Source organism: Eubalaena glacialis, chromosome 2, assembly GCF_028564815.1.
Source record: "Eubalaena glacialis isolate mEubGla1 chromosome 2, mEubGla1.1.hap2.+ XY, whole genome shotgun sequence".
Classification (NCBI taxonomy): domain Eukaryota; kingdom Metazoa; phylum Chordata; class Mammalia; order Artiodactyla; family Balaenidae; genus Eubalaena; species Eubalaena glacialis.
In genome coordinates, this window is record NC_083717.1 from 145,491,374 (window position 1) to 145,505,607 (window position 14,234).

Here is a 14,234-nt window from a genome sequence, read left to right on the forward strand (position 1 = left end):
GGTTTTCAAAATCATGGTGACTGGCCTGAAATGATCTTATCAAAGTAAACCATCTACTGATTTTGAGAGAAACTTGTTTTTTTTCAAGCTCAGCTAGAAGGTTAGCAAAACAAGATCTGGATTCTCAGATGTGTGATCGCTCTTGGCTCTTGGTATTGTTCTTTTTAACCAAGACATCACCCTGGCTCATCAGAGTGTTCTTGAAGTAGTTAAAATGTTATGCTTATTCCACAAAGCTCTTAATTTGGATTAATTAAAAAACCAATATACCAATCACAAATATGAAGATTTATCCAATAAACAGAATATCGAGAAAGAAAAAATTCCCATATTAAAAATAAAAGCACATAAAATCATTTTTTTTAAGGAAATAAAGTTACCTCTTGATAATTATATCCATAATATCTCTGGCACTGAAGTCAAAGGGTCTGTAACCCTCTCGTTTAAAGGCAAGAACTGCATTCGGCCCTAGCCAAATACTGCCGTCCATCCTTGGTGTGAAGTGAACTCCTAGGAAAGGAAATCGGCTATCTGGGACCTATGGATTTAACAGAGCAAAGAACTATTAGCCCCATTTCATACTGCATTTTATTACACATGCAAACATTCAACTGGTAATATAAAACACTTTCTTCCCATGCATCTGATTTGCATTACTTTTGATCTGTACTCAGATAATACTTTTCTGTTTACATGCTTCTGCCTAGAAATGCCACACAGGAAATCCGATGCTATGACAATAAGGCACATTGTCCCATCTATTTCTCTTTCTGGGTAAAGAAAAAAAACAACTGTCCTACTTTAGGTTATTCCCCACCTCCACCCTCCCCAAGTAGGGATATATGTGGGTGGCAAATAAAATCAGAGCTGCTGGAAAAAAATACACCTTCATAGCACAGGCTTTTGTAAAGTGGGAATGCAATACTTGGAACAGATGAAATGGAAGTTTTGGCAAGGTCAAAAACATTAAATAGCTGAATACTGGTTGTTCAACCTAGTAGTTCCAGACAGGAGAATGAGCTTTTCATTTAAACGGCTCTGTCTTCTCTGCACCATGAAACTACACAGTGGCCAAATCCCCTTTTCTGCACTTATAGACAGTGAACTGAGAAAGAGGGTTGGCATCTGGGCATGCTACAAGGAAAAGTTCTGTTATGAGTATGCCTTCCATCAGAGAAGTGGAAGAATTGGGTTCTTTTTTCACAGCCCTTCCCATGGTGCACTCAAGCTTTCCTGTACTTGTGGGCAAGTCATTATAATTTAATGACTATGATATTGGAATAAAGATTTGGGGATTCAACCACAAGAGAAACAGGTGGAATGATTGCACCAAAAGCCCTTCAAAATATCTTATTTCTCACCCTGGGAAAAGTTTTTGTTTCATTCCCCTTTTTGCCCACAACCATCTTGAGAAGGCAGAAGCATCACTACCTACTGGATAAATATTCCCTTTTACAAGATAGCGTTTTTCTGGCTTCAAGAGCAGGTAATCTCCCCGGAATGGTACAATTCGCGGATTGGGATTGCAGCCACTCAACTCGGAAATACGGTCTGAGTAAAGTCCTGCACATGTCACAACATATTGACATCGAACTTCCTCTCCCTAGTGCAAGAGAAAAGAACAGTGACTTGTGGGAAGTAGAAAGATTAGGTGGAGGAGGGGGAGAGGGAGAGGGCGGATAGATGATAGAAAAAACAATAAGGGCATAGATATGGACTTCTTTCTTTTTATTCCTTTTAAAAGAGAAAATTAAATACAAGTATCAGCAAAATAAGTTCTTCAGCATTTAGGTGGCAGGTAGGAACTTAGGGCAGTGGCACACAAGAGGATGTACCTTAAATTTTGTACTTTAATCTAGAGATATAGTGGTTGACCTAGTGAGGATACCTAACAAGCCACACACACATACACCCGGATTTTACTAAGACCTAGCACGGAACTTAACTACTTGTTGCATGAAGTAGCAAACTTCATTTAGGTGGCCCCAACCAATTTGGCTTCCTTTGTATTTCAGATAGCTTCTCCTGTCTTACCTAGGAGTAATTGATCTTGTTACTCAATAACCTTGCACAATTCCAACTGTAACCTACCCACCAACCAATTTCTGCTTCCTGATCAGTATCTACTTTGCAAACTGAGGCTACTTTCAAAAACTCATTCATTCAACCCACATTTACTGAGAACGCACACTACAGTCAAGGTTTGCTTTAATGACTAGGAGACTGCTAATCTTAGGCTGTATTTTCTCATAAATTTTATTTTGTGATTATCATCTGCATATTTTTAGCTTTACTCTGCCAGGGTTAGCCAATTTGCAACTCTATTTCCTAAAGGATTTCATTTAACCCTAATTCACCACCACACTCTAATTTCTATCGCTTTATTTCTTACAGAGGAGACAACTAACACCTTCTTGCTTCAGGTAATTTGTTCCTACATCTCCTTCCCCGAGGACCTATTTCTGAAGCCTTGGAGTTCTCACCTGCCTCAACGTTCTTTCTTTGTAGCCCTTACTGATTCAGCCTTATTTTATCTCCGTGTGCATCCTATTTTTGCTAAGCTACCAAGATAAGCATCTTTTCAAGAGTTATACAAGTCACTCTGATGATAAAAATCAGATGAAACTTCTTTGTAGTGAATTCAAATTAGCTAGACTAAACCATGAAAGTGGTAAGATGCTTGAAGTCAAAGGACCATGTCAACAAAAACAAAAGTAGGTTGGTATCTTTCCTGTTCATCTAGAGTTATATACCAGAAGTACAAAAAAATTCTTTATGTGATATAAATCTTCTAGTTACTGCTTTAAAGGTCAGCAACTCTTTGTTCTTAGAACATAAAATGAAGAGGAGCTTTATAAATGTAAAGATAAGAGAATTTATAGAATGGTACCAGAATGCAATAACCTAGAAGTTCTCTCTTAAAAGCTCAAGGAACAATTCTGAAGAAAAAAATGATTAAAAACTGTCATACGTCTCTGAAATCAGTTTATGCTATACACGGAACAATTATTAAATTCAATAACACATTAATTTCACACCCAAAATGGAAATTTTGAATTTACATTGAATTATTTGTTCAAACATAAATTTCTTTAAAAAAATAAACTATGCATTACTATTGTTATTTCATAAATGAAAGACTTTTTCCCCATATGCAATCTATAAATCTTTAGTTTGCAAATCCTCTCCCCAAAAGTTTATTTTAAAAATTCATTTTCTTTTAACCTGTCATAAAAGCACAGATGTTCAACTTGATAAGTTGACTCAAACTTTTATTTTTTCATTTTTTTTAAACAATTCCAGTTATTTATTTTTTTAATTTATTTTTAATTTTTTTAAAGATTTAATTTTACCTGATTTTTGGCTGCGTTGGGTCTTCGTTGCTGCACGCGGGCTTTCTCTAGTTGCAGCGAGCGGGGGCTAGTCTTCGTTGCGGTGCATGGGCTTCTCATTGCGGTGGCTTCTCTTGTGGAGCACGGTCTCTAGGTGCGCAGGCATCAGTAGTTGTGGCTCATGGGCTCAGTAGTTGTGGCTCGCAGGCTCTAGAGCACAGTCTCAGTAGTTGTGGCGCACGGGCTTAGTTGTTCCACGGTGTGTGGGATCTTCCTGGGCCAGGGATCGAACCCGTGTCCCCTGCATTGGCAGGCGGATTCTTACCCACTGTGTCACCAGGGAAGTCCCTCAACATTTTAAATTATACTTTATAATTTAAAATATATATTAAAATTATATTTTAAATTTTAAATTATATTATTTAACTATACTAAAAGAAAATGTCAAAATAAAAGCAACAACTATAGCAAATGTGGGTGAAATACATAACCACTGGTATCCCATAGGCCCCTGCATATCTTGCATCACATGATGCCGTACTCTAGTGAAAATGTTCCTTAGATGAGGGCAGGGGCAGAAGCAGACTTTTAATCTTTTTTTTTTTTTAGCTTTATAAAAGTTTTTAGTAAACATTTCCATCAGTTTATTTTATGTACTACTTAAAAACAAAAAATCACAGGTTTAATATTAATGCTTTAAAGTATTATACACCAAAGAAAGCCAATTTTCATTCATGCTGCAAATTGGTCTGTGTTTTCTTTACTCCTATTTACCAGATAATCTTCAATAACTTCTGCAAAGAGACTTCTCTTCAACAGAGTATAGGTAAGAGGTAAAAGCTGGCAGGTAACTTTATGACAATAGTCTGAACCATAACAAGGAAGTCCATTCCCACTTAAGCCCCATCCCATAATCCCATTCATCACTAGCAAACTGCACAAAAGTCATCGCTGAATGAGAGCAAAAGCTTTTAGTCTCTCCTTATCACTTTGTGCTTCAACAATTGTCTTGCAAATTCCCTTGAAGTTGGCATCTGTTTCAGGGAGCTCTCCGTACTCAGCATCATTTTCATCTACTGGGACAACTAAGCCTGCATCATGAAAAGTCTTTGTCTTGACTTTATTTCTATGTTTCATCTTCATGGTTCTCTGTTCCAATGAGTAACCCAGTGCTCTGGCCGCTTCTGTGCAGTTTTCATCTATGTTTTTCAAGAGACTAGTTTTCTTTTTATGTTACCTAAGTTTTTCCTCAAAACAAATTTGACTGCAGCAAACACATTATCTCCATTTTGATCAATTATACAATTTTTCTTTGCTCCATCTGTACAAGCATATACAGGAGGTTCATCAGGAGACTCCCTGAAATACCCCATGTGGAACTGAATTTTATTATCTCCAGTAATAACAGTCTGGAACTCAGGAAGGTCATAGAAAAATCTCCAGTGAAGGTTAATATTGGGCTTGCTGATTTTTTGTTCATTTTATACTTCGCAAAGACCCACTAATCGAAGGCCAAGGCTTGCAGAAAAGTGAATCAGCCGACTTCTCAGGATCAAGTTCTTCACAGAAATTCCAGAAGTGATAGAAATCTTCAGGCAGGGCTTCCCTGGTGGCGCAGTGGTTAAGAATCCACCTGCCAATGCAGGGGACACGGGTTCCAGCCCTGGTCTGGGAAGATCCCACATGCCGCGGAGCAACTAAGCCCATGCGCCACAACTACTGAGACTGTGCTCTAGAGCCTGCGAGCCACAACTACTGAACCCACGTGCCACATCTACTGAAGCCTGCGCGCCTAGAGCCCGTGCTCCATAACAAGAGAAGCCACCGCAATGAGCAGCCCACGCACCACAATGAAGAGTAGCCCCTGCTCACCTCAACTAGAGAAAGCCCGCGTGCAGCAACAAAGACCCAACACAGCCAAAAATAAATAAATAATTTATATATAAAAAAAGAAATCTTCAGGCAGAGAAAGCTTATGATGATTTTCTACTTCTTTTTTAAAGTCACTGGAGACATCAGCTTTACAGGATTTACTCCTCCTTCACATCAAATGTTTTTTCACACTGTTGCTCCTCCACACCAGGCCTGCACTTCCCACTGCTGCCAACCATTCTGCTTTTTCATCCTTTTTTGAATGGAGACCCTGGTTGCTCTGCCACTTGGGCCACATGATCCAGCAGCTCTGATGGTAGCTGAAGTGTGTGGCCGATAGTGATGTTTTATGGAGACTGTGGTAGGCCCCTAGAGGTGGAATCACAGTACAGAACCTTAGGATTTTGGAGGAAAGTTATACCATCCTCTGCAGGTAATTAGCCTCCTTTTGAGAAAGTGCTTCTGCCTTTGACTCAACACCCAACCACAGGTCACCAAGTAACCACGTGAACTACCCATTATGAACTAGGTATTGTCTGACTCACCAAGCCGTAAAATTGGGTGTGTACACAGCACTCTGTCATCAAGAGGAAGTGGAATATACAAGATAAGGGTTGTATAGGTCCTGTAGGCACACATAAGTTGTGCAGGCAAGTGGCTCAAATTCCCATGACCTCTACTGCTAAATCATCTCCTCCCTCTCAGCCTGCCCCCATGGCCCCATGGAAAGTTCTCTGTGATCAGCTGACCAAGGAAGAAAAAAATACAGGCCTGGTTTACAAATGGTTCTGCACAACATTCTGGCATCACTTGAAAATGAACAGCTACAGCACCAGAGCCCCACTCGGGAGTGGTCCTGAAGGACTGTAGTGAAGGGAAATCTTCCCAGGGGGCAGAACACTGAACGTCATACTTGGTTATTTATCTTACCTAGAAGGAGAGATGGCTAGAAGTATGGATTTACACTGCTTCATATGCAATGACTAATGGTTTGCTGGATGGTCAGAAAAGAGAGCTCTGGAGAAAAGGTATGCGAATGGACCTCTCCAAACAGGCTCAGATAAAAAAAGATATTTGAGTACTATATGAATGTTCACTAAAGAGTGATCATGGAAGAGGAAGATTTTAATAATCAGTAGACAAGATGACCTGCTCTGTGGACGTTAGCTAGCCTCTTTCCCCAGGCACCCCTGTCCTCACCCAATGGCTCATGAACTAAATGTTTATGGCAGCAAGGAGGTAATGCAAGGGTTCAGCAACATGGACTTACTCACCAAAGCTGATCTGTTTACAGCCACTGCTGAATGTTCAGTCTGCCAACAGCGGAATCAACAGAGCCACTGATATGGTCCCTGGACCACTTCAATCAAAAACCAAAGGCAGCACTCAGTGCTCACGGGAATAGACACTTGCTCTGGATACAAATTTGTCTTCCCTGCCCACAATGCTTCTATGGAAACCACCATCTGTGAACTTATAGGATGCCTTATTCACTGTTATGGTATTTTACTTAGAAGAATTACTTCTGATCAGTGAGCTTATTTTACAGGAAATGAAGTATAACAATAGGCTCATGCTTGTGTAATGCACTGATTTTATCATTTTCCCCACAATCCTGAAGCTGCTGGGTGACAAAAAGTAGAATGGGCTTTTGAAGATTCAATAACAGCACTAGTTGGCTGGCAACACCTACAGGCCTGGGGCAATGTCTTCCAGGATTCTCTACATGCTCTAAACCAGTGACTAATATATGGTGTTGTTTCTCCCATAGCCAGGATTCACAGGCCTGGAAATCAAGAGGTAGAAAATGGGAGTAGCTCCTTACTATTACAGTAAAATTTTTTGCTTCCTATCCCTACAACTTTTGGCTCTGATGGTCTAGAGGTCTTAGTTCCCAAGGGAAAAACGTTTCCATTAGAGAATAAGCAATGGTTGCATTAAGTTAGAAATTGATACTGCCATACTTGGCCACTTCGGGTTCCCCCTGCCAGTGAATCAATAGGCAGAGGGGATTACTGTACTGAGTGGGGTAATTGATTCTGACTCTCAAGGAGAAACTGAGTTGCTACCACATAGAGGGCTCAGGGATGATAAAGAGGAGTACGTCTGGAATGTAGCTCTCCTGGGACATGTCTTAATTTTCCCATGTATTATTATAAAAGTTAATAGAAAGTACCACAACCCAAAACAGGCAGGGCTGCTAATGGCACAGACACTTCAGGAATGAAAGTTTGAGTTACCCCACCAAACTAGGAACCATGACCAGCTGAGATGCTTGCCAAGGGCAAAGGGACTATGGAATGAGTAGTGGAAGAAGGAAATTATAATTATCAGCTATGACCACATGACTGGCGACAGAAATGAGGAGTGTAGTGGCTATGGGTATTTCTTCCTTATTTTGAAATAAATATATTTGTCTATAAATTACCCAATTATTTCTTTATCCTCATTATTATGGACTGAATTGTGTCTTCCCCAAATTCATACGTTGAAGTCCTAATGCCCAACGAGACTGTATTTGGAGACAGGACGTGTAGGGAGGTAATTAAGGTTAAATAAGGTCACAAAAGTAGAGCCCTAATCTAACAGGAATGGTGTTCTTATAAGACAAAGAGATACCAGAGGTTGCTCTCTCCCGCTCTTTCTCTGCACATGTGCACACACGGAGAAAAGGCCACGTAAGGACATAGTGTGAAGGCAGTCGTCCACAAGCTGAGAAGAGAGATCTCACCAGAAGCCAACCCTGATGGCACCTTGACCCTAGATTTCTAGCCTCCAGAGCTGTGAAAAAATAAATTTCTGTTGTTAAAGCCACCCCGTCTGTGGTGTTCTGTTAAGGCAGCCCTAGACGACTGACACACCCATCTCTGTCACTTCCCCATTGTGTAACACCTCAACTTCAGTACTATCGACATTTGGGGCCAGATACCTCTTTGTTCTGGGGGCCTGTCTCTCACATTGTAGGATGTTTAGCAGAATTCCTGGCCTCTACCCACTAAATGCCAGTAGCATTGCCCCCCTTCTACTAGATGTGACAATAAAAATGTCTCCAGACATTGCCAAATGTCTCCTAGGAGGAGAAACTGCCTCCAGTTGAGAACTACTGATTTAATATAAGACGCTTGAATTGTGGTTAACCTTTTATCTCAGTATTTAAGTTGCAGGATCTCAAAGGGGGAGAGTGACTCAGCTAGAAAAGAAATGAACATTCATGATCAATAAAGTAGACTTCGTATCTTTTTTGGAGAGTAAGCATGTCTTCAGGTGTATGGAAGATAGTTGCACCTTGTGGATGGAAGCATAATTTTTCTACTCTCTTTATTTGGAAGTTAAATATGGTTATAAGGGGTGTGAACGGATGCCAAGTTGAAAAGGGGTGGACTGCAGGGGGTTATACTGTGTCGATCTGGTTAAGCTGGGAACGACAATGCTTCCCTATACGGTTCCAGCTTAAAGCTGACCAAACAGGAATTGCATATGGTTTGGCAGGCAGAAGTACAGCAGCAGCCACTATTCTCTGAAGGTCATTCTAGTCCAGTGAAGTGACAAACACCCACTGCAGAGTAAATTACAGCTCCACATTCAGCTTCCCAACTACCGATTCTACTGATCAAGCACTGCTCCAGCCCACTGCTTGGGTAGAGACAGAGGCAAGAGCTCCCCATATCTCCTCATGAGCTTCCTGCTTGCATTCCCACTTCAGCAGCTAGACACACGTGGCTTCTCAGACTGGCTGGAGATGCCTCTGATCTACCAACTCCCCTTCTGAACCCGCACTTCCCCAGATCCTTTAAAAATTGTGTAAGGGGACTTCCCTGGTGGTCCAGTAGGGAAGACTCCACGCTCCCAATTCAGGGGGCCCAGGTTCGATCCCTGGTCAGGGAACTAGATCCCGCATGCACGCCACAACTAAGAGTCCGCATGCCACAGTGAAGATCTCACGTGCCGCAACTAAGACCCGGCACAGCCAGAATAAATAAATAAATATTTTAAAAAATTGTGTAAGGCCTAATTCCTATAATATACTCATTGATGACTCTACTCTCCTGACTGAACTCTGATCATTCAGTGAACATACAGCTAACGAAATGCTTCTATGCCATTCAATACTTCTTGTTTTAGACTATGAGAAGATGAAGAAAAGCAGTCCATCTCTCTCTGCACAACCTGCTCCCTGCCCCCAAAGTCTTCTCATTAGCAGACAGTTAATAAGTTAATGTAGATAAGTAGGCAGAGCAATAAAACTACCAGTTTTTATTACTCTAAGTGCTTATAATCCTATCCTTTGCTGGCACAATCACTTCATGAAGACATTTCCAAGTTGAAACCCTTCTTAGAATGAAAGCTGTTACACTGCTCTCAAAGGATTTCTCTCTGAATAACTTTTACATTAGACAAACTTCATTCAATGACATAAAATACAGCACTGTGGTTAATTCAACTTTTTAAGAAAGGAGATGACAGTAGATAAAGTAGATGAAAGTAGTTTTGCTTAAGAATCTTTACCTTTGTATTCCTTATAACAATTGGGTATTTCATCCCTGAAAAAAAATTAGTGAAAGATTTATTTTTAGCAAAAGAAAGCCTACATTAAATGAAATATTATTCTAGTAATAAATTTAAAGGATTGTCTCTGTCATAACCATTATTGCCCCCTACTTTTCATTCTAAAGTTTTTTACCAAGTAACAAGATTAAACTAGTTCATATTTGACAATATACAAAACTCTGGCATGTTTTTAGCATATTTTATTTTAATTCATTTAATCTATACTTATAAACCATGCCCACCCCAGCTCCAAAATAGGCAGTCCTAACTTTTCTGTGAACTGCAATCCTAGAAAACAGGCTATAAAATGGATCATCATAAATCAGTATGCATTTTCCCACAGGACTAACGCTATGACACTTGTTGTTCAAGTCTTGGTTATCTGAATCCTTGCGGATTCTAAGTTGTATAGAGAAGCAAGAGTTATCACAACACAAAATTTCCAATGATAAACTATTTATAAAATTAGTTCCCAATCAGATACATGTGATCTCAAAGACCTATAAAGCATATGTACAGCAGGTAAAACATATGATCTACTTACTTATATCATAGATTTGATTGATTATGCTACCTGTCTAACAATCTCAATTATTTAACAATTTTGCTCATCATCTTAGAATTTAAAAGGACACTGGGAGAATGACTCAGATAGCCCAGATCTTCTTAAAAACCTGTCAAGGAAGAATGAACTGAGCACTACTTTTTTTCTCCTTCAAATTTCCCAACAACGAATTTAAGGCTTAAAAACTAATTCATTTGGTTCAAAAAAAAAATTTGTCCCCAAAGCAAAACAAAACAAACTCTAAGTACAGGCTACAATGGAGGAACTGGGCGGGGGGGGGGGGGCGTGGGTGGAGGAGGAGTTCAGAATGGCTGAGTCATGTCCTATCCCCAGACAGTCTGATTCAGTAAGACTGGGTAATGCTAAAATCTGCATTTTTAACAAGCATTCCCAGGGGATTCTGACTCTAACCTACTGGATAGGGAAGTGTTTGCGGGCTAATTTTCCATAAACAGCCTTGGCAGTTCGGGTTTTAGCACCAGTCAGAAGTGTCCCATCAGTGCCTAGTTCTATCAGCACAAGACTCACTAGAAGTCCCAGTTCTCCCATATCCGGTCTCACCCTCACCCCTTCTGTACCTGCCTCCAGCTCTGTGCCCTACTGTAGCCTAGCTTCTGGTGGCCCTCTTATCAGCGCTACCCTAGCCAAAAACAGTCCCGAGTTTGTTTAGAATTCAGTATTCAAAAGAAAAGACAAGGATAGCTTACCATCTTTACTTCTTGAAGGACTTTCTTTAGCCATTTCAATATCTTCTACTTCAAAATTGGTCAAAACAGAGCCACCTCCTTCTTGGAAATCCTGGGCAAATGACAAAGCCACCTGCCGATAGTCCACAATGCCAGTATAAGGACAATCAATAGCCATTAGACCCTGGGACAGAATTGTGAAAAAGTCAATACAATTAAAAACCACTGAGCATAGGTTGTGCAATAAATTTGATTTTTGGCTGAATTTTTTTACTGTTTATATTGATGGATAACACACAATTAGCCTTTCCTGGCAAATATCTGATAGTCTTAAAGAAAAATAAAAGTGCTCAATTCAATGCCTAAATTGGAAATTGAATACATATATAATTTGTCTAACAGATAAAAGAAATAATACTAGCTAAATAAGAAAACCTCTATAGTCAGGAAATAATTCTCCTCCTTAGAGGAGTTAATTTTTCCAGGCTCTTCCAGCTGCTACAATGAGTTTTTCTGTTTTATTTATCCCTTACCATATCTGATTCTGATTCATATCTGACTCTGAATCAAATAGTGTATCACCAATTATATTTTAAACAAACTGTAGAGATTTTTCCCAGTAGTATATTATATGTCATGCACACTCAGTGAGAGCTCAGAGTTGTTCACAGTGTTTGCCGAGTGTTGATTTGATTTGCTGCAGAATCTATCTTCAAGACTACACCTACTGAATGGAGATTTTATGTGGTTAATTCAAACTTTCTCTTCAGGTAATATGAGAAATTAATAGTCTGGGTCTTTTGTTGCTATGTTGGGGTGTGTGTGTGTGTTGTCACTCAAAACATGTTTAAACCCTATAAATGAATGATCTACAACCATACCTATTTAATTTTTTGGAATAAGTATTGAATGTGCATTGGCTTTTCTAATTCTGAAGAAAAGGAAACGAGTAGCATTTCACAAAGTATTGACTACATTTTGGTGAATCCTTGGAAATGGCACCATTTTCTGTTGCCTTATCGTATATAAGAGTATATCAGTTCTCCCAATCAATTGCCCCTAACAGGGTAGCCTGGTTCCCAGGATAAATGGCGCCCAGAAGTTGAGCACAACAGGTAAATGCTGCTAGCCTCCTGTTTGGCCAGGACTGCACTGTTGTTGCAGTTTTAAAATGATATCTGATAATATTATTTTAAATATCTCATCTGTATTCACTGCTCCACCTCTACCCCAGTGCATCTACCTGCTTGGCCTTTAAAAGCTTTTGACTTTGCCACCCATCCCTGACCAATGCTTCCAAATGGCCAGATGACACTAAAGGTGAAGGCTCACAAAATGCCTCACAGTCTCTTTTCACAAACTGAACATAACATTTGGCAAACTTCATCATTTTCCTGACAGCCTTGCTTCCAGAATATGACAGCATTTGCCAAGAACAGGAAATCATTCCTTCTGTTTCAGTACAATCACACGTAAGATTTTACATTAGAACTTATATTGCCCGAAATCCCTAAATTCGCAGGTCAAATAAGTATAATTCAACTTCAAACTACAAATAGTATTTGGGGTACAATAACCTTGGAAGCTAACTTAGGATAATACTAAGAGTTTAGCCACAAAAAATAAGAGTTTAGTTACAAAAAACTTCCTTACATAGCATAAAAACTATGTGACAAGTATGATAACAGGGTGATAAAAACATGCTGTAAAAGTGCTTCATATCAATAGTTTTTTATAATCCCAAATATCCTCCTTATTCATCTTATACTCCTATAACCCAGCACATGCCTGACACACAGAACTTACTAGATTCCTCCCCCGCCCCAGACCGTCCCTAACAAGTTTTCCTTCTTCCTTCCCTTTCTAGCCTTGGCTGTGACTGTCCTCATGAGATGTTAGTGTGCCCCGCCTATATGTGTAGTGGGGGGAAGGTGGAGCAAGTCACTGCTGCCCAGCAGTCGGACACTCTAGCCCAGGGCAGGGTTGGGGGACAGGCTGACTGTGTCTGTCAGCCAGCAGGCTGGGCTTGCACTGTCCAGGTTAGCAGGTCAGAGCTTGAATCTGAGGTTATGGCAGGTCAGGTGGCTGGAAAAGAACCAGGCAAGCAGGTCAGGGAAAGTTGGGAGTTGGAAGTCAGTCAGGAGGCTAGAGGAACAAAGGAACGTGTGCCTGACGAATAGTGCTAAAGAAAAGGCAGACGGATCACCACAGCTAAGGTCAGAGGAAGCAGTCAGGATTTACCCATAGCAAGCACTGACAAGAGCTATCCTTCAAAGTCAAAGTTTACAGAGGCAGTTTAAAATTTTCCAAGATACTTCCCCTAGGGGCACTTAATTTTCTTCTTAAAGAGATCTGGTCCAAGAAGCCCTTTCAGAGTTCCCCTGGCAAACTGTTTCTTTCTGGAGGGCCTGGAAGAAACAAAAGTGACCCTATACCATGGAAATTTTGCCACCCATTCTTGGTAGTGGTGGTGAAGTTGGGGGAAAAGGAAGGAATTTACTCAAGACATTTCTATGAAATAACCAGAGTATATTTTCTACTATGCATTGCCATCCCTAAATATCAATACACCTAGACATTGATAACTATAATGTGGCATTCTATAAAGCAGATCACTACTGCAGAGGACTCAGAGAAAAGTAGGATATACCTCTTTTATAAGTTACACTATTTATTCATCTTTCAAGTGGGGGGTTCACTTCTGAAAAGATTTTCCTAGACTTTCAGACTAAGCTAAAAGCTTTCCCTTACCTTGGCACAAGACAGAGTATCAGTTGTATCAGAAAACTTATCACTGTATTAAAATTGTATTTTCTGCTATACTACAACTTCCTTCAGGAAGACAACTATGTCTTACTCACCTTCACATCTGCAGTGCCCAACATAGTGTTTGGCACATAGTAAAGAAGAAAATGTCGGTTAAACTGAACAAAAACATACTAGTTCTGAGTCAGATCTGGGAGGAGGGAACTCTTTAGGAGCTGTACAACCTTGGAGAATTACCTTAACCAGTTTCTTTACTTATAAGACACAAAAATATGCATACATAATTTGATTATCTATACACACATACTTCATCTACCTCATTCCAAGACACGTGAGGATCAAATGGTCAGGTACACAGAACAATATCCAGATTCATCCTTAACCTTTATGATTTATGAAGAGTTGTTCTGTTTTTTGTTTCTTTTTTAACAGTTAGGCATGATATAAAGAACCATGGGGCTTCCC

The 14,234-nt window shown here is 40.0% G+C and overlaps 1 protein-coding gene and 1 pseudogene across 5 annotated transcripts in view; both read right to left on the reverse strand.

Moving 5' to 3' along the window:
• Positions 1–14,234, reverse strand: part of L2HGDH (L-2-hydroxyglutarate dehydrogenase) — a 48,619-nt gene that overhangs the window by 11,450 nt on the left and 22,935 nt on the right. For all 5 annotated transcript variants that reach the window (XM_061180815.1, XM_061180817.1, XM_061180814.1 and 2 more), the window contains 4 exons: positions 11,025–11,187; positions 9,711–9,745; positions 1,436–1,603; positions 381–538 (listed from right to left, as the gene is read on the reverse strand). In XM_061180815.1, coding sequence (XP_061036798.1) covers positions 381–538; positions 1,436–1,603; positions 9,711–9,745; positions 11,025–11,187 — 524 coding nt within the window. The remainder of the gene's footprint in view (positions 1–380; positions 539–1,435; positions 1,604–9,710; positions 9,746–11,024; positions 11,188–14,234) is intronic.
• LOC133085465 (histone PARylation factor 1-like) lies at positions 4,016–6,156 on the reverse strand (annotated as a pseudogene).